Source organism: Aulonocara sp. 'chitande type north' Nkhata Bay, linkage group LG20 (genome assembly GCF_057382095.1).
Source record: "Aulonocara sp. 'chitande type north' Nkhata Bay isolate Kocher_YH1m ecotype deep benthic linkage group LG20, A_spYH_male_GT1.1, whole genome shotgun sequence".
Classification (NCBI taxonomy): domain Eukaryota; kingdom Metazoa; phylum Chordata; class Actinopteri; order Cichliformes; family Cichlidae; genus Aulonocara; species Aulonocara sp. 'chitande type north' Nkhata Bay.
The window spans coordinates 18,705,221-18,725,450 of record NC_141363.1 but is presented as its reverse complement, the minus strand read 5'-3'; the positions used below and the strand labels follow the sequence as shown (position 1 = coordinate 18,725,450).

The 20,230-nt window shown below is 45.1% G+C and overlaps 1 protein-coding gene and 1 long non-coding RNA gene across 2 annotated transcripts in view; both read right to left on the bottom strand.

The window, feature by feature from the left end:
- oprl1 (opiate receptor-like 1) overlaps positions 1-12,836 on the bottom strand; it is a 77,058-nt gene extending 64,222 nt beyond the window's left edge. Inside the window, exons 1-2 of the mRNA XM_086277443.1 lie at positions 12,603-12,836; positions 3,133-3,353 (exon numbers count right to left, since the gene is read on the bottom strand). Coding sequence (XP_086133569.1) covers positions 3,133-3,320 — 188 coding nt within the window. The 5' untranslated portion in view covers positions 3,321-3,353; positions 12,603-12,836. The remainder of the gene's footprint in view (positions 1-3,132; positions 3,354-12,602) is intronic.
- A 2,476-nt stretch (positions 12,837-15,312) lies between these two features.
- On the bottom strand, positions 15,313-18,666 carry LOC147305432 (uncharacterized). Its single transcript, XR_015126670.1, has 3 exons — positions 18,501-18,666; positions 18,296-18,404; positions 15,313-15,557 (listed from the first exon to the last, which is right to left on the bottom strand). It is a non-coding gene; the product is annotated as an uncharacterized LOC147305432 (long non-coding RNA).
- Positions 18,667-20,230: the final 1,564 nt, after the last annotated feature.

Genomic DNA, 20,230 nt, shown 5'->3' with positions numbered 1-20,230 from the left:
TCCACGTCTGTTTACACCAGCAACCTAAAAGATTACTGATCCACAAAGAACTCCTCCAATGCTAACCCGTCCTCAGTATCAGAGCACCACCTTCAGGGGAAGCAGGGACAGCAGGTCCAAACCTGGACCAGAACGGGACTGCACGTGGATCATCTCCAGGCAGGAGTGGAAGAAACTACCTGCAGTGGTGCTTTACAGCATTTACAGCCTGCTCATCATTAATGTTTTGTAATTCATCTTATTTTCAATTACATGAAATTATTTTTCAAATGTTTTGTTTTTCCTCATGTTTGAAACGTGAAACGCATGACAGGAAACTCTGTGGTAAATAACCCGGATTATTTTCTCTCATCAATTACACAACTTCATACATGAGTGCTGCTTTGCTGCAGGGTAAACTTGCACACACACATCAGAAACACAAACAAACAGCAGCTGCCCGGTGGGCAGATACGCCAACCGTCAGAACGTCTGTGAGTCCACCTACGCCACATTCAGTCAAATCACACGCACACACACACAGTGCATGCTGATAGTGCAGATTAGGGCTAGGAGCGATATGGCCTAAAATCCATATCGCGGTATAATTTCAAGCACGTGCGGTAACAATATACATCACGATATATTCCTTTCTTCTGTCTACTGTAAGGCACACTTAAAATCCTTTAATTTTCTCAAAAATCGAGAGTGTGCCTTATGTATGAATTCTGGTTGTGCTTACTGACCTCGAACCGATTTGGGCAGAAATCTGTTAAAAATGTTTTGGTACAACTTTGGTAAGCCACACTGCTTGATGGATTGTCAGAGCATTACGGCTGCCGTAGGGAGGAGCTTCGCGGAGTAATCTGGGTCCGAAACTCCGTCCACTTCAGGTCCCAAAGTCAAACGAACACAGAGTTAAAAACGGTCTAAATTCTTTCATCTTTAATAAAATCATCAGCGTTGCTGCTTTATCGGGTGTAACAATTAAGTTTAACATCCATGAAAACAGAATTTATTAAATTTAACGGAGTTAGAAGTTAACAGGAAGTTAGCGCGCTAGCTTCCACCTAAACATTTCATACCATGTTCTGACTGGCTGTAGCTCAGGTGGCAGAGCAGGTCAGCCACTAATCAGAAGGTTGGTGGTTCGATCCCAGGCTGCCTCCTGGCTGCATGCCAAATATCCTTGGGCAAGATACTAACCCCATGTTTGCCTACTGGTGGTGGTCAGAGGGCCCGGTGGCGCCAGTGTCCGGCAGCCTCGCCTCTGTCAGTGCGCCCCAGGGCAGCTGTGGCTACAATGTAGCTTGCCATCGCCAGTGTGTGAATGTGTGTGTGAATGGGTGAATGACTGAATGTAGTGTAAAGCGCTTTGGGGTCCTATGGACTAGAAAAGCGCTATACAAATGCAGGCCATTTACCATTTCTGAAACTAATTCAAACGTACAGCTCTGTTATCACTTCCAACATAAATGAAGACAGAAAACTAAACAGCAGTGGCGTATGCAGGGTTACTGAAGTTGGGCTAGCTGGTACATAATGTTGTGCTACGTGATTGCTAGCGACACAGCTATGTTAGCATAACATTAGCACAGTGAAGCTGGAGGATGAACGCTAACTTTGTTTTTCCACTTGATAAAAGTTAACGTGAGGGATTCTGGTGGTTAAGGACAAATGCAATCGCATAGCAGGATGCTATACACGGGCCAAACTTCAGTCAGGAGAACAACTGAGATTATTCATCCACAATACGAGGTTAGTTATTAATATACTGCAACAACATGGGAATAGAGCAGCTGCGAGAGAATTCAACATTAATGAATCAATGTTACCTAAGTGGAGGAAGCGCAGTTTTTGGCTTTCCCCATATTTCAAAAGTGCTTCAAGTCTTTGCTGTGACTGTCGCCCGCCATAATTTGCAGATGATAATGGTTGTAGCCGCTGAGATGCTTTCGATCAAAACAGGCGCAGCTTGATGACATCATCAACATGCGGTAGAGCGGTAGAGTCAAAATCTCTATCGTTGGCCAAATTTATATAGTTTCTTTCGTATATCGTTTATATCGCCCACCCCTAGTGCAGATCTCCTGCAGCAGTTCAGTGTGATGCTTCTAAATGACTGTAATCTCTGGTTACCCAGTTATGCTCAGTCACTCACAGAAAACAAGGCCTGATTGGAGCTTTAGAGGTACAGCAGCCTCAGAGGATCTACGGTTGTGCCTCTGACAGGAACTACTCACGTCACAGAGGCCGGTCTGAACCTTGGCTTTACTGCTTTAATACAAAACTGGAGAAAAAGTGCAAAATGAAGTAGAGTCTGATGCTGGTGTAGGACGTCATTAAACACAGCATGGTGTTACGGAGCGCTCAGAGCTTTTATCTATGTCGTGTTTGCTCCTTGGGCTAACTCAGAGACTGATACTGAGACTGGATCCAGATCAGTTAGTGACTCTTTATTGGAGACGTCGAGATGAGCCTTTTATAATTTCATGATACGGTGGTGTTTTTATTTGTCACACTGAAATGTTTCAGCTCATCCAACAAATTCAAATATTCGACAAAGATAACACAAGGGAACACAAAATGCAGTTTCTAAATAAAGATATTTATTATTGAAGGAAAACACATCCAAACCTACACAGCCCTGTGTGAAAACGTACATAGTCCTACACCTAATGAGTGGTTGAGACGCCCTTATCAGCAATCACAGCTGGATGTGTCATGTAAACCTGTCCAGATCACCAACAAAGCGAGCCAATCATCTCCACGGCAGTGAAGCCAAAGGAAAAGACAGCTCTTACTTTATAAACCTGCCTTTTAAATCTCTCATCATGTAAAAGTATTCTCTAATAAAAACTGTTTTAGCTTATCTGCGCAGCTTTGTAGTACTCGGGTCCAAAAGTTTCTCAAAAGTACGAAGGACTCCAGCTCAGAAAGGATGAAAGAGATTTTATTAAATGAGTGTTAAAACTGAAAATGAATAAAACATCTCCCAGCCAGCACACTGATGAATAACCCTCGAGGACAACCTTTTCTTTGTTGAAGCTGAATTATTTCTGTCAAAGCATCAGATCATAGAAGAAGTATCTGACTGCACTGCTATAGAGTCATATCCACCACAGCTTCAGTGTGAGGAGGTGTGTATCTTACCTTATGATGACATACATGACGAGGAAGTTTCCCACCAGACCAATGATGCACACGATCATGTAGACGACCACGATGGTGACCTTCACCCCCATTGGCAGGTAGTCGGTGTCATTTTGAGGGTAACTGAAGTTGTTCGGAAAGAATGATAAATTGTACGGCGGCAGCGCGAAGTCTTCAGGGTAGTCCATGTTTAGCTGAGATCGAAGAAATTTTTACGCTCACTGTAAAGGAAAAAAGAAATGTGGTTAAACACTGTAACATACAAAAATGTGATGGAGCATTTTTACGAGCTCTCACTTTTTAAGTTTACTCAAAAACGCCAAAACAATCATTAAAAAATGTGTTTGCCGGTCCTGTACAAAGGTTTGTAGTTACTGATTTATAAAATCAATAGATCAATCACCCCATTTTAATTTGATTTCGAAGTGGGGTGACACGTGTGGTTGGAAAAAGACATTGATTGGCCATTTCAGAGTGGGCAGAGGAACAATACACTTTTTAGTGTACTGTTCCTCTGCCCACTCTATCGAGGATGCAGCAGGTGGTGCCAAGGATCCCAGAGAAAATGGCCTGTATTTGTATAGCGCTTTACTAGTCCTTACAGACCCCAAAGCGCTTTACACAACCAGTCATCCACACATTCACACACTGATGATGGCAGCCACATTGCAGGCACAGCCACCCTGGGGCGCACTGACAGAGGCGAGAACAGGTGTTTGCGTCACAAAATAAATGCAGGTTTTTACGCAGGAATCTAGTGGATCTATCAACATACTGCCTTCCTGCAAAAGAGCACCATTGCTGGCCTAGATTCTGGTCTCAGTGAAGATTAAAGATAAGAAATACTTTCCAATGTTTACTTTAAGTCAGTGTTTTGTTTGTTATGGAGCAAATTGGCTGAGATTTCAAACTGAGCTTCATTATTTTATTTCACTTTAATGTTTTGCTCTATCCGTTGATAGACGTGAAAATAAACGTTTATTACAATCATGACCCCCTATGAGCAAGCACGTTGGCGACAGTGGGAAGGAAAAACTCCCTTTTAACAAGAAGAAACCTCCAGCAGAAACAGGCTCAGGGAGGGGCGGGACCATCTGCTGCGAGCCGGGTGAGAGAACATGAAGGCACTGAAATGTGAGAAAGGGCGTGGCAGTAAGGCAAAGATGGATGAACCAGAGGGCGAAGACATCGATCTTTCTGGATCAGTGCAGTGGCAAGAGAAAGCAGAGGTTTCTACTGCAGTTCTACAGGAGAACGGGTTTCTGCATTTACGGGAAAAGTCTATGTTGTTCTGTAGTGTTTAAAAACCCATGCACCCACGCAGACATCCTGTCTTCTCCACAACGCCCCCTCTGTTGAAACAGCTCACCTCGGAGGGTCCAGCAGGGAAGCGGTCTTACTCAGCCGGCTCCTTTTGAAGTCTGCCACTTAAGGCACAAACAAAGATGATCCTCAGCAGAGAGTTTCTGGGCTAATTAGCACGATTCGTCTCAACTTTTATCCTCATCAGATGATGATGATGATGACGTATGGTCCTTGATCCCACTTCTAACTGATCTAACAGCAGGTATGTGGTAAGCAGCGATTACTTAGAGCGCCACCAGACTGACTTTGCCTCGCCTCTGTCAGTGCACCCCAGGGCAGCTGTGGCTACAATGTAGCTTGCTATCACCAGTGTGTGAATGTGTGTGTGAATGGGTGAATGACTGAATGTAGTGTAAAGCGCTTTGGGGTCCTATGGACTAGAAAAGCGCTATACAAATGCAGGCCATTTACCATTTACTTTGAGCTGTTGAGCTGAGCACAGGGCATTCGCTGCTTCATCAAACTGAGACTGCAGCGACGCAGCTGCAGGCCTAAAGGTCTGAGGCTGCAACCCGGAGAGCCGCTCCGCCTGGTCTGGGAGAAAAATCGCTGATGGCGGCCTTTGGTGCTGAGCAGTGAGTCGCTACATGTAACGGAAATATACCTGCATGCACACGGACAGCTGAAACACCCACTTGGGCTTCAAACCTCGCGGCGCTGTGGAGCGCAGCGATAGGGGACCTCTGTTAACTGCCTTCATACTAACTTTCTAATATGATCCGAATATGACAACAATTACCTCCAAATGTATGTTTGAATCTTCAGCGACAGGCTGTTCAACCCACAGCTGAACATCACACTGCTGCAATACAATCTGTTACTTATCAAGAATGTAGGTTTATATGCAAATCAATCTCTATAAGAAAAAACTATCAAATGATCAAAGTGAGTTTAAGGCTCTCCATAATTCAGTTTGCATTTGTCCTGCTGTGTTGTGTTGCAGCCTTTATGGTGATCATGAATGACATCTATGAGCCAGTCCACAGGAAGCCTGAATGACAGAGGACTCATCTCTGCAGCAACGAGACCAAAGATCAGTGAAAGTGAGTGTTTTATAAAGTATGAGCCAGCTCTTTGTCCACATGTGAGTTTGCTTTAACATTTGTGATGAGGTCAAGTAACACAGGATGATACTGTTTTAGTCCACCATCACATTATGACTGTTAGGATGGGTGCAGAGGAGGGCACAAATCTGCATGTGTGCAACAATGAAAACAGGAAATACGACACAATCATGTAACAAGGTTGGAGGGAAAAAAGACCAAGTATACACAAGAACATGTCTCAACTCTGTATATTTTTATATATTTTTATTTATTGCTTACTCTATTTAATTTGTAAAATATGTGTACACACACACACACACACACGTAGAAAAATATTTAGTATACACATCCAGGAATGCATATACCATTATATATTGGACATATATTTATTAGTTTCAGATGTAGCCATTCTTGTATTTTGCTTGTTTACATTATTGTATTTTGCACAACTCTGTTGCTTGTGAAGCTCGCACACAAGAATTTCACTCACATGTGCTGTACCAATGTACCTGCACATGTGATGTGACAATAAAAGTGATTTGATTTGATTTGAATGTGTATGAAACACTAAAAACCTAAAAACCTTAGAAATAGGAACCATCTTATCTTAATGACCTTGTAGTACCATATCACCCTATTAGAGCACTTCGCTCTCGCTCTGCAGGCCTACTTGTTGTTCCTAGAGTATTTAAAAGTAGAATGGGAGGCAGAGCCTTCAGTTTTCAGGCCCCTCTTCTGTGGAACCAGCTTCCAGTTTGGATTCAGGAGACAGACACTATCTCTACTTTCAAGATTAGGCTTCAAACTTTCCTTTTTGCTAAAGCATATAGTTAGGGCTGGACCAGGTGGGTCACCAGGTCCAGCCCTAACTATATGCTCCCTTAGTTATGCTGCAATAGACAGAGGCTGCCGGGGGTTTCCCATGATGCATTGTGTTTTTCCTTTCCAGTCACCTTTCTCACTCTCTAAGGTTACGTTCACGCTGCAGGTCTTAATGCTCAATTCCAATTTTTTAATCAAATCTGATTTTTTTGTCTGCTCGTTCACACTACAAATAAAATGCGACAGCAAACGCGCTCTAGTGTGAACGCTCAAAGCGGCCGCATGCGCAAAAGAAGACGTCACACACAACGCGCTCTGTTTAGACCCAGAGCAACAGTATTGTTTGACTGATGGCCCTTAATATAAAGACTTAGGACTTTACATTTCCCAATTTTTGCTTTAAGTTATTTTGTTATTTACATAATAATGTAAATAACCTAAAAATGATCCTTACTGCTGTTTTAGAGGAGCGGTGCTTCAAAGGATAGTTGCAGATTTCTGTCAGAATCTGCAGATTATACAGCACAAAGAAAATGTTCATGTTGTCTTCCCAACAGTTTCACTGACATCTACACTGGATGGCCAGGAAGCGTTCACGATGTCTTCTTGGGCGCTTCTCCGGCGCTGATAATTGGCGTCTGTCTTGTGTCAGTGACGTAAAAGACAGATTTAATGCGACGTGACCATCAAACAGCAGTCGCTTTCTAAAACATCAGATATGTATCGGATTCAGGACCACATACGAAAGTGACCCAGGTCGGATTTGAAAATATCGGATTTGTGCCGTTCACACTGTCAGACCGTGATCGGATATGGGTCGCAGAGGGTCAAAAAAGTCGGATTTGATGCACTTTCGCCTGCAGTGTGAACGTAGCCTATGTGTTAACAGACCTCTCTGCATTGAATCATATCTGTTATTAATCTTTGTCTCTCTTCCACAGCATGTCTTTATCCTGTCTTCCTTCTCTCATCCCAACCGGTTGCAGCAGATGGCCCCGCCCCTCCCTGAGCCTGGTTCTGCTGGAGGTTTCTTCCTGTTAAAAGGGAGTTTTTCCTTCCCACTGTCGCCAAAGTGTTTGCTCATAGGGGGTCATATGATTGTTGGGTTTGTCTCTGTATCTATTATTGTACGATCTACTGTACAATATAAAGCGCCTTGAGGTCACTGTTGTTGTGATTTGATGCTGTATAAATAAGGCTACGTCCACACGTACACGGGTATTTTTGAAAACGGAGATTTTCCGTTTTCATTTTTTTAAATCCCGTCCACATGTAAACGCTAAAAATGAAATGTTGGCCAATCAGAAGTCTAGAAGCCTGGCAGGGAAAGACTAAACAGGGTTTTGTACCCTCACAAAACATGAAGTACTTCTGAAAGTTTGTGTTTTTCTGGAAAGGCAGATAATTTTGTGTTACTTCTCAGGTGCCTTCATCATTTCCAACGTTAATAACTTAAGACAGTATTTTGGACTCACAACTTAGGAAAGAACAAAGTGCATACAGCATGCATAAATCTAAACTTTAAATTAAAAAGTTAATCTATTCAAATATTTGGGTTGTGTCTGTTGAATGAAAGCTCACTCTGACGCCTCTGTCTGTGTAAATGGAGGGACAGTAAGTGTGTAAGAGCTGCAGACAGTCAGATTAACAGCAACAGTATTTTGTCTCTATCCACCATTGTAGAAATCTCATGTAAACAATAACGTGGCGCACAGCGTGACGTCAAAAACGGCGCACACCTTTGAGGTTGCGTGAATAAATCTGTTTTCCTCGTCCACACGTAAACGCAAAAACTGAGTTTTCAAAAATCTCAGTTTTCAGTGATGGAAAAAGGTGCAAACACATAGAAAAATCTGTGTTTTCAAAAATACCGTGTACATGTGAGCGTAGCCTAAAGCTGAAATGAAATGAAAACGCACACAGAGGACACAAGATTCTGTATACATGTAAGATGCAGGAAGGAGGAGCTGAAGCAGATAATCACAAGAAAAGAAAAACAAAAACAGAAATGACAGAAACCAACAAACCAAAAGCACACAGGTCCTGAAAATCCAACAGAGCTGTGTCCTGTGGAGGTAACAGGAAGGACCGGAGGACGCCACCAGACACATCCTGGACTCAGAAGGCCTCATCGTCTGCTCTGACACAGGCTGCAATCCAACATATACATATAGAGAGAGCTGGGATGTGTGTGTGGGGCATAAACACAGTGTCCACCATAATAAAGCAACACGTGTGTTACACGTCCACCGTGGCGTTACTGTACAGGCTGCTTCACCGCAACACGCCGGCATGCAGTTGCAGCAGCAATACATCACACTGCCGCCATAAAGCGGCGCCTGTCTCTGCATACTCATGAATATTCATCGAATCCCCGCAGCAGCAACTCGCCGCGGCTCCCCGAGGGTCCTGCCAGCCTTCATATACGGGCCTCCGTCTGCAGAGCGTGTGTGCCATAGCTGTGATTAATAAGCAGTTAAAGTTGAAGTCCGCAGTGTGTCCATGTAAGGCTGCGATGCCACACTGGGTGGGCCACTCTGTGCCACAAACAGCACAAGTGAGCACATCGAGGAGCTGTAATGAAAGGAACGAGGCACTGAACACATCTATGTATGTGGTACTTATTTAAAACAGGAGCTAACTGGTGGAGATGTGGATGGTGGTCCGGTTCCATCAGCAAACCGAGCTCCACGGGAATGAGAATCGAGAAGGAGTGGCGGTTCAGTCTTAGGCTGCTCCAGACTGCATGCCAGATATCTTTGGGCAGGACACTAAGCCTGAGTTGATTTCAGATGCTAGATCAAATGTTAGATAAAAAAGCACTTGTACAAAGTGCTTTGACTGCTTAGGTAAAGCAGAAATATACGTCCATGTACCATTAGCTAACATTGGCACACGGCTTGGTCCAGTTTTAGAAAGCTTCAGTTTAGAGCGAATAATGAGAAGGTCACTGCACCTTTAAATCTTGATTCCTTTCAGTCTACTTTTAGTGCATAAGAGCCCAGTGTTTTTTTCATGCCTCTGTGTGTTTATTTGGAGAAAGTGAGGCCCGAGACTAAATATGACGGGAAAGCTCGAAGGACGGGTGGATTGTGAAAATGTAAACAGACAGAAGAAGGCAGCTTCCTCTAAATCTCAGAGGAAACAGGTAACACAAACAGCTGTTAATACGTCCAAACAGGTGAGGCGAACTGTGGAGGAAGAGGAGACGCACCCCTGCAGAACACACAAAGAGCTGCGGTCCTTCAGCAATGAGCCCGCACGTGTGCGCCACACAGGCTGATATCCAGCTGCAGATCTGCTGCTTTCCTTTAAAGGTCTGCAGACGGGGAGCGTGCTCGCGCAGACGTACAGCTGCACGCAGAGACGGCAGGTCTACGGCTGCTGAGCAGGTCCGACTGCAAACACGCCGTTCGGTTACTGTTTGGATCCGAGCGATGATTCATTACTCCACACATCTCTGCACCGCCGTGTGCTAAACATGCTTCATCTTTATCAGCATTAAAGCCTCAGCTCATCCCATCCAGCAAAGAGGCACAGATGACACTGAACAACAGCTTCTCTGAATTCAGAGGAGTGATCCAAACGCTCCGAGGAGCTTAAAAGTTTGGCCTGTCTCCAGTTCAGGAATATCTCGTTGTGCACCTCTGGACAGTTTCCGATTTTTTCAGACCTCTCAGAGGATTTACTGTAGTCCGTGTGCTCGTCCTTTCTGTGGTGTGCTGGGATCAGTTTTCATGTTCAGAAAGTGGACGAAAAGGTTTCCTGCACACACTTCGTGCTGTTACAGGAAAACACCCGATGGGATTTGTGGCGCGCTGCCTTCAGGTTCCAGAGGGGATCCTTCACCTAACATTTAGTTTAAGATGTAAAATCTCAGCGTTCAGACTGACATGGAGAGCTCTGCCATCTCATGTAACCATGGTGACTGAGCTTGGTCTGTGTTCAGTCACTGAACGCTGCATTAATTCTAAGTTTGTGGTTAATCTCAGACGTGGCTGCTTTAACTGCACAGGACCAGGACCCCTGACCTGAGTTTATGTCCATGTGAGGATTTTCATTCTAAAAAGCTTTAAAAGAAAACCAGCAGGACTGCTTTGAGTTTCTTAATCCAGGCTTTAAGTTATGACGTATGAATCCTGCTTCCGGGTCCAAACTATCCATCCATCCATCCATTTCCTTTCGCTTATCCGGGGCCGGGTCACAGGGGCAGCAGCCCAAGCAGAGAAGCCCAGACCTCCCTCTCCCCAGCCACCTCCTCCAGCTTATCCGAGGGAATGCCAAGGCGTTCCTTGGTCTACCGTTCCAGGGTTACCGGGGCCCCGCCCTGGAGCCAAGCCCGGGGAGGGTGCCCGAGGGCGAGGTCTGGTGGCTGGGCCTTAGTCCATGGGGCCCGGCCGGGCACAGCCCGAAAAAGGGACATGGACCCATCTTCCTGCAGGCCCACCACCCGCAGGAGGCACCGTAGGGGTCGGGCGCAATGTGAGTCGGGCGGCGGCCAGGAGTGGGTCCAACCTGCTCTGCGTTTATTAAGGCTGTTGTGTTTTTTAACATGTTTTAATGTTTTGTAAGTTGTTCTATTTAATCTCCACAAGCCCCTAAAAACAGTCAATGATTACTGTCGGCCTCTCTCAGTTTTTATTACCACTGTTTATTTTAAAGCTCAGTTTTTAAGACCCTCCACTGTAACTACACATCATTATATAGCAGCTAGCCCAACTTCAGTAACCCTACAAACTTCACTGCTGTTTAGTTTTGTGTCTTCATTTATGTTGGAAGTGATAGCAGAGCTGTACGTTTGAATTTTTCAGAAATCTCTCAGTCAGAACATGCTATATCATGTTTAGGTGAAAGCTAGCGAGCTAACTCCCTGCTAACTTCTAACTCTGTTAAATATAATAAATCCTGTTTTCATGGATGCCTGGATGTTAAACTTCATTGTTACACCTGGTAAAGCAGCAACGCTGACCATTTTATTAAAGAATGATGCCGCAGTGTTCGTTTGACTTTGGGACCTGAAGCGGAATTTGGACCCAGACGTGGTTAATGACGTCAGACTTAAAGACCGGATACGTTTCATCCCAGAGAGTCTCAGATTTAAGCCCTGTTGGGACTCCTCTCTTTGGGACGTGGATCAAGCTGCGCCTCATCACATGAGCCATGGTGTGAAAACAGGTGTTGATCACTATCAGCAGAGGTTTCAGGTGAACCCATTGTGATGGCTTGCCTCACCCTATCATGTGACCTAATGAGGTCAGCTGACACAAGATGTGAGGGGGTTTGAGGCACCTGGGAAGGATTACATATGGCTGGTGTCGTAAGCCCCGCCCTCTGTCCAGTCACTGGAGTACCATGACCTGAATGATCGGGAACCTAAACGTCGTTGATTCAAAGCATTTATTTATTGAACTACTTTTCACTGAACGCCAAACTTTAGTCCAAACAGACGTCAAAGTTCAGCTTTATGAAACTGATGTGAGAGCAGACTGACTGCTTTAAGATGAAAATAGGACTTTTACTTTGAAAATCAATGTTTACAGAGCTCGTTTCCTTCAGGATTTCTCTCTTAAACAGCTGCAACAGTTCGTGCATGCCTTCCTCAGGTCTGAACACGATGCTAGCTAACATTACTGCCGTCATCGTTTTATTTCTCTTATTTCATCAAACGCAGCCGCTCTCTGCGCAGGATCGACTGACACGATTAAACTGAAGTCACTTCCTGTTTTTAACCTTGACTTATTACTGCAGGTACTTTCAGTTTTTTGACTGGTTTTGTTTTTAAATTTTCTAGAAATGGGGTCTTAAAGTCAGGCGGTGACCCCCTAATGGGCCCTGGAGGTACTGCAGGAGGGCACTGTGATGACCACGTGACCATGTGTGTTCTCTGTGATAGGCTGGACTGAACATGAGCACATGAAGAGCAGAAGGACGGAAGTTAGGAAGAACCGGTCCAAAGTTCGGGACTGCAGCTGTGCAGGAACCCGCCCTGCTTCAGCGCACGCACGTGGACGAGCCGAGCACCCAAATGCAGCACCGGGACAGGCCCGTCACGGGTCCGAGTGTACCTTAACGCGCGACACACCGGGCGCGCGTGCACGCACTCACGCATACACCTTAGAACCACTGCGTCGCGCACGCGCGGTGTTCGCTGACATGCACACGAAACAAAGACGGACACGCGCATCACGCACATGTCGGCGAGTACACGGATGACTGCAGCAGGCTGCGCGCACTCACCTCCAAGTTGTTGTTCGTCTCCGCGTCGATGCGCGCTCACGGCTCCGGTCCTCCGAGCTGAGTCCGAGCTCCGGCAGCGCGAACACTCCGAACCGAACCTCCAGAACCTCCAGGATCCACGCGGATCCACGCGAACTGCAGCGGGACAAAGAGCCGAGACAGAAGCTTCACCTCCAGCATCCGCGGCACCAACAAGAGGAGGAGGAGAGGAGGAGGGGTCTGAGAGATGAAGATACTGCCTCTCTCTCTGTGATCGATCAGGGTGTGATTACCCCCCCCCCCCCCCCCCCAACACAGACACACAAACAGGCACATACACACGGACTTCTTTTGCACATTTGAAACACCAGTAAAATCTGTGTGTGAGTGTATGTGTGTGTCTGTCTGTATGTGTGTATGTGTGTGTGTGTGTGTGCGTGTGTCTGTCTGTGTGTGTGTGAGTGTGTGTGTGTGTGTCTGTCTGTATGTGTGTGTGAGTGTGTGTGTGTGTCTGTGTGTGTGTGTCTGTCTGTATGTGTGTGTAAGTCTCTGTCTGAGTGTGTGTGTGAGTGTGTGTGTGCACGTCTGTCTGTGTGCGTGTGTCTGTCTGTCTGTGCACGTGTGTCTGTCTGTGTGAGTGTGTGTGTGTGTCTGTATGTGTGTGTGTGTGTGTGTGTGTGCGTGTGTGTGTGTGTGTCTGTCTGTCTGTGCACGTGTGTCTGTCTGTGTGTGTGTGTGTCTGTCTGTGTGTGTGTGTGTCTGTCTGTATGTGTGTGTAAGTCTCTGTCTGAGTGTGTGTGTGTCTGTGTGTGTGTGTGTGTGTGCGTGTGTGTGTGAGTGTGTGTGTGTGTCTGTCTGTCTGTGCACGTGTGTCTGTCTGTGTGTGTGTGTGTCTGTCTGTATGTGTGTGTAAGTCTCTGTCTGAGTGTGTGTGTGAGTGTGTGTGTGCACGTCTGTCTGTGTGCGTGTGTCTGTCTGTCTGTGCACGTGTGTCTGTCTGTGTGAGTGTGTGTGTGTGTGCGTGTGTCTGTCTGTCTGTGCACGTGTGTCTGTCTGTGTGTGTGTGAGTGTGTGTGTGTGTCTGTCTGTATGTGTGTGTGTGTGTGCGTGTGTCTGTCTGTCTGTGCACGTGTGTCTGTCTGTGTGTGTGTGAGTGTGTGTGTGTGTCTGTCTGTATGTGTGTGTGAGTGTGTGTGTAAGTCTCTGTCTGAGTGTGTGTGTGAGTGTGTGTGTGAGTGTGCACGTCTGTCTGTGAGTGTGTGTGTCTGTATGTGTGTGAGTGTCTGTCTGTATGTGTGTGTAAGTCTCTGTCTGAGTGTGTGTGTGAGTATGTGTGTGAGTGTGCACGTCTGTCTGTGTGTGTGTGTGTCTGTCTGTATGTGTGTGTAAGTCTCTGTCTGAGTGTGTGTGTGAGTGTGCACGTCTGTCTGTGAGTGTGTATGTGTGTGTGTGTCTGTATGTGTGTGTGTGTGTCTGTATGTGTGTGTCTGTGTGTGTGTCTGTATGTGTGTGAGTGTCTGTCTGTATGTGTGTGTAAGTCTCTGTCTGAGTGTGTGTGTGAGTGTGTGTGTGTGAGTGTGTGTCTGTCTGTATGTGTGTGTGAGTGTGTCTGTGTGAGTGTGTCTGTCTGAGTGTGTGTGTGAGTGTGTGTGTGTGAGTGTGCACGTCTGTCTGTATGTGTCTGTGAGTGTGTGTGTCCTGAGCTCGTGGTTTTCCTGCTGACTGTATTCCTGCTTCTATGTCACAATGTTTGGGAAAATTCAACTGTGGAAGTCTGAAGGTCCACAGTCGTCCACATGATGATGAGATCACATGATCAGAGCAGCTCCTCAGTGCTGCTGCTGCTTGTAACGGTTTTGTTGTTGCTCAGCGGTGACCCGGACACGTCAGGCTGATCGTTTGATTGTAGAACGGTTCAGATGTCGTGTTAAAGCACAAACACACAGCATCCCTGTGACAGCCGTGCTGCGGCGCATTAAAAGCACGTTATTTTCAGAAATTAACGAATCTTTATTAAAGCCCAGAATGGCAATGTTAATCATACGAAATCATGCTGCAGATTCTGAGAGGCAGCTTTTCCACGGAGGTGTCACAGGAAGCTTGCACTTTCCTGTGACCTGTGGGGGGGTGCAAGGCTGGGGTGGGGGCCTGATGTTTCTGTTCCAAGGCCCAGATAAGTTGCCACAGTGGCGTATGACAGCTACCTGGTTACCACCCTGCAAACGCTGCCCCTAAACGCTGACCTGCTCTGCCACCTGAGCTACAGCCACCCCTGGGTTAATGTGACAGGAAGAAGATGCTGAAAATGGAGCAAACTTCAGCCCGCAGCCCGAGGGCGGCGATTAATCTGCTCTTGCTGGTGCGATTACTCCTGATCTTCAGCTCCACACTGGGAGGGATTCTTCTCTGAAGCCCTCACATGGCTGCAGTTTTAAAATCTAAACGTTCACAGGAAGCCAGTTATCGAATTGCTAAATTAACCCAGCGTTTAATCTGCATGAAGGGGCGGGGCTGGCAGCCTCTGAACACGGGGCCTTTCACAGATTATGTGATTTTTCTTCCACAGGAAATGAGCCCTGAGTGTCACCCACTCCAAAGGCACAGGGTGATTAAAATCTATAGAGGTAGAAGATAAAAGACAAAATGCATCATTGTTGTAAAAAGCATGAGAAACTACATGGTGATTTTAGCACAGAGCCGTAAAACAGACACAGTTTGTGTCTGAGCGCGCTCAGTGCTGCTGTTTGTTTCTAAGGCGACGCACATTTCATTTATTTATTTATTCCACACATGGTTCAACAGTGTTTCATTTCCTTCATATAAATCCTCCTTCCCACATCAGAGGCTTTAAACTGGATCCATGAAGCCTGATGAAGGAGGCGTGGGAATCAGAGCAGAGGGAATGAATGTGATTGGCTGAACAGGTATCCAGGTGTATCCTGTGTTTGAAGCAGTGTGACAGACTCCGCAGCAGAGCTGAGGAGAACAACGTTAAGACAGGAGAGGCTCATTAATACATGGATATTACCGTGAGCGTGCGACACACAGCCCCCGCCTCATTCAGCTGCACGTCTGAAACATTCCCCCCAGCAGAGAATCTCCTGAAAACAGGTTGCAATAAAGGAATCAGTGAACTCCAGACCAGTGAAACTTCTCTCAGCTGCAAACTCGCTGCTGTTTAAGAGACTGACAGCAAACATTAAACACAAAAACACAATTCAAAGTGTATATGAGGCAGTGTAGGTGTGTCACGGTCCTGAGTGTGATGACTCAGTGTTTTTGTGTTAGTTAACGTGTTTCTGTTTTCTGCTGAGATTTCTAGTTCTTAGTTTTTGGTTCCCATGTTCTCGCCGTTTCAAAGGCAGTCATGTCTCAGGGTGAAGTCTGAGTCTGTGTCTTTGCATGTGTGTCGTGTTTCCTGTTTTACTTTGAAGGTTCATGTCTTATGTCAGTGTATTCTGTTTTGCTTCCTCCCTGTCTCATCATGTTCAGTTAGGTTCAGTTGTGTCTCCCCCCACGTGCCATTTCCTCATTTCCCTCTGTGTATATTTACTGTGATGTCCTTTGCCCTTCGTCATGCCCCGTGTCACCCCTCCTCTCGGTCTCCTCACGCTTCCAGGTTTTCAGGTCTCTAGTTCCAGGTTCGTGTTCAGTTTTAGGTTCTGTTCGCGCCATGCCAGTCATTTCCTGTTTTGCTCGTATGTCACAACTGTAAATAAAAGCTCAGTCTCAGCAAAGTCTGTGCCTGCACTTGGGTCCTTTCTCTCATCTGTTCACCAGTATAGGGACTAACGCGTTATTAAGTAATGCATTACAGTAACTACGTTATTATTGTGGTAACGAGCACGGTAACTAATTATTATGCCAAAATCAGAATAAAATGTGAACAGGCAGGACTGAGGCCTCAGTGTGTAGCTGTCCATACCTCAACGTTACAAAAGCACAACCACTGTCCACACCTCACAGTAAATGATCATTTCCATTTTAAGCATTTCCAAATGATCATTTTCCATACTGCCAGTATAAATATACACAGTATACGGCATCACTACAATATACATGTTTTACACACTCCTTTTGTTGTTGACATTTACTGGCTGTGTACAAAAGGCCACACTTTTCAAATTCATGCCAACTAATATTTTTACGTCCAGTAGGTGTCCTGCTAGAGCAAATGAAGCTTCAAGACGCTTTGCGCTGGGGTGAACCAATTGGATGAAAAGCTTCAGTGCTTCATGAAGCTTCATCTGCCCATCACTATGTAAAGGTGAAGAGATAAGGGGACTGGCCATCCTACCTGTGTCAGATAAGAGCCGAAGTTAGAGCTGCTTACATTTAATCATTGTCGGTAACCTAAACATATGTTATGTTCTGGACATTTTCCAGTCTGGTTTCCGCAAATTGCATTCCACTGAAACCGCTTTGCTTAAAGTGTCTAGTGACATTCTGATGGCAGCAGACTCTGGAGAGTACACTGTTCTGGTTATGTTGGATCTCAGCTCTGCTTTTGATACTGTTGATCACAGCATCATGATAAATAGGCTGAAGGACTTGTTTGGGATTACTGGTGTTGTTTTAAAATGGTTTATGTCGCATCTATCTGAGAGATCCTTTACTGTCTGTATAAATCATGTGCTGTCGGAAACATCAGTTCTGCCTTCTGGGGTACCTCAAGGATCTGTTTTAGGTCCTATTCTCTTTTTGCTGTATATCCTCCCTCTAGGCCACATTATCAGACGTTACAATAATATTTCTTATCATCTCTATGCTGATGACATTCAGTTGTACTGTTCTTTCAAAGCTTCTGAGTTGTATAAATTGTCTTATTTAAATAATTGTCTGTCAGAAATCAAACAATGGTTAAATGACAGTTTCCTTCAGTTAAATGCAGATAAAACAGAAACTTTGATTATTGCACCTGATCACATGCTCTCAGAAATTAGGCAGCATATCAGTTTTTTAGACCCTTCATTTCAATCGAGTCTCAGAAACTTGGGTGTTATATTTGACAGTTCGATGTCTCTTGAGAAACACTCTAAACAACTTGTCCGGAACTGTTTTTATCATCTAAGAAACATTTCTAAACTCAGGCTACTGGTGTCAAAGGCAGAACTTGAGGTGATGATTCATGCTTTTCTCTCTTCTCGTTTGGATTATTGTAACGGTCTTTTTACGTGTCTCAACAAACCAGCTCTGGATCGCCTTCAGTCTGTACAGAATGCAGCGGCAAGACTTTTAACTGGTACAAACAAGAGGTCACACATTGCTCCAGTTTTGGCTTCTCGCCATTGGTTGCCTGGAAATTTTAGGGTTCATTTTAAAATTTTAGTTGTAACTTTTAGAGCTCTGCACGGTGAAGCTCCCCAGTATATCTCTGACCTGTTGAAACCTCATGCTTCATCCCGAGCACTCAGGTCTTCCAGTCAGAGGCTACTGGTGGTCCCACGTACCAGGTTTAAAACACGTGGGGATCGGGCTTTTCAGGCACCGAGGCTGTGGGACTCTCTGCCGTTGTCTTTACGCTGTCTAGACTCTACTGACTCCTTTAAAAAGCAGCTGAAGACATTTTTATACAAACGGGCTTTTAATTAATTTTAACTTGTATGTCTGATATTATTGTAAAGCACTTTGTGATTTTTATCTGTGAAATATGCTATATAAATAAATTTTACTTACTTAACATATGTGAAACGACAATTTGTGAAAGTACTCACCTGTCCTGGTTGCTTCTTTTCTTTCTTTCTTTTCTTTCTTACAGTTGTATTGGCGGTTGGCAAACAATTGAAAGGTGCATTACCGCCACCAACTGGTATGGAGTATGGTCTGGAACGACGCTCAAAAAAAAAAAAATCCTCAAATCCTTCCAAACAGGTTCCCCTCTTTTAAAAACTGAAATAAGGCCTGATAACTTTTACTTACCGATTCCTTTCACAACAAATCAACCAGATCCAGTTTGATTTTTAGGTTACTAAGATTTTGAATCAAATGTCTCCTCTCAACCTGATACCTCGGACACTGAAACATAACATGTTCCACAGTTTCCTCTACCCCACAGTAATCACATTTTCCGGTACTATGTCCTGGTTGCTTCTTGCAGGGTGTGAAGCAAAAGAGTGGAAGCAGCTCAATCACCTGCTGATGAGCTCCTGGAGCAGACCAGTGTGCCAGGTTATGGGAGTGTGGTTAAGAAGGGCTTTAATTTAGATAGTAATGGTTGAAGCTGATGTTATTGATGTGTTTATAGTATGTGTTGGAAATATGTATATGTTTGTTATGTGCTCCAATGTTATTGTATGTTTGTTTGTGTGGAAGGTTATGTTTTCATTTTGAGTAGTTAACCCCCATACCTGGGCTAGTCCGGATGCTCACCTGAATGGTAGAGTATAAAGGAAGCCATTTTGTTTTTAGTGGGTTGTTGGTGTTTGTGCTATTAACATGTGCCTTCTTTAATAAAGTGCCAGTCCATGGATATATTTTATTCCAGTCTCACGTCATATTATTGGAAGGAACCTATGACCGCCAGCCAAAACTGACAAGTGGTGTCAGGACTGCTGCCTCTAATAAATGAGGTAAACATGATGATGAGAAGTGGAAGGCAAAATGACTTTAATGAGCTGGCAGAGGATGGTGAAGGTGCTACAGCTGATGCAGTGGCTAAACCAGGAGCTAAACCAGGCGATAGACTGGATGAACTGACAGATCTGGTTGATGCAGTCTCAAGCAACAAGAGACCAGAGAACGGACAAAGAATCAGCCCGACAGGAGCAAAGATGGAAAAGTATGCAACACCAGTTTCAGCAAATTCAACCTCAGGTGAAAATGAGGAGGGAGGTGAACCTGATGGGGGCCTGGTCTGACTGGTCAGCAGATGTGGTCTCTGCCAAGACAGGAACCATTTCACTAGAGAGATCCCAAGTTGTTGCCACTCACTCCAGATGATGACATTGAGCATTTTCTCACAACCTTTGAGAGAATGGCTCAAGTCTGCCGTTGGCCGAGAGAAGAATGGGCTGTTCGACTCGTACCTCTGCTCACAGGTAAAGCACGCAGTGCTTATGTGCATATGGACATTGCTGATTCGGAAGTCTATGATAAAGTAAAGGATGCCATTCTTGCTCAATATGAAATAACTGCTGACACATACAGAAGAAGGTTTCGAGCCCTGGATATTCACCCCGGTGAAACTCCAAGAGAACTTTGTGTGCGATTAAACGATATGTTTTACAAATGAAAAATCTACAGTGAAAGACATTTCTGAACTGATGATCTTGGAGCAGTTTCTGAGGATTGTCCACCCAGATCTGGAGGTGTGGATCAGGGAACGTGCCCCCAAATCTGCAGAGGAGGCTTCACAGCTAGCGGAAATCTTCATCTCTGCCAGAACAGGATCGAGAGGAACCACCTTTGGCCGGGACAGCTTCGTGACTGGACAAAGTAAGTCTGATGGGGGTGTAAGGAGTGGTGGTATAGACCAGAGTAGAAGTTATCCTGCAAGCAGACATTTTGTTTCTGGTAAAAGTAAGAACACTAAAAAGTCACATTCAGGTTCAAAATCAGATGTTAGATGTTATCACTGTAACCTTCACAGCAACAACACATATGGCCCACCCTGGAGAACTGGTGCCAGAGGAACAACCTCCTTCTAAACG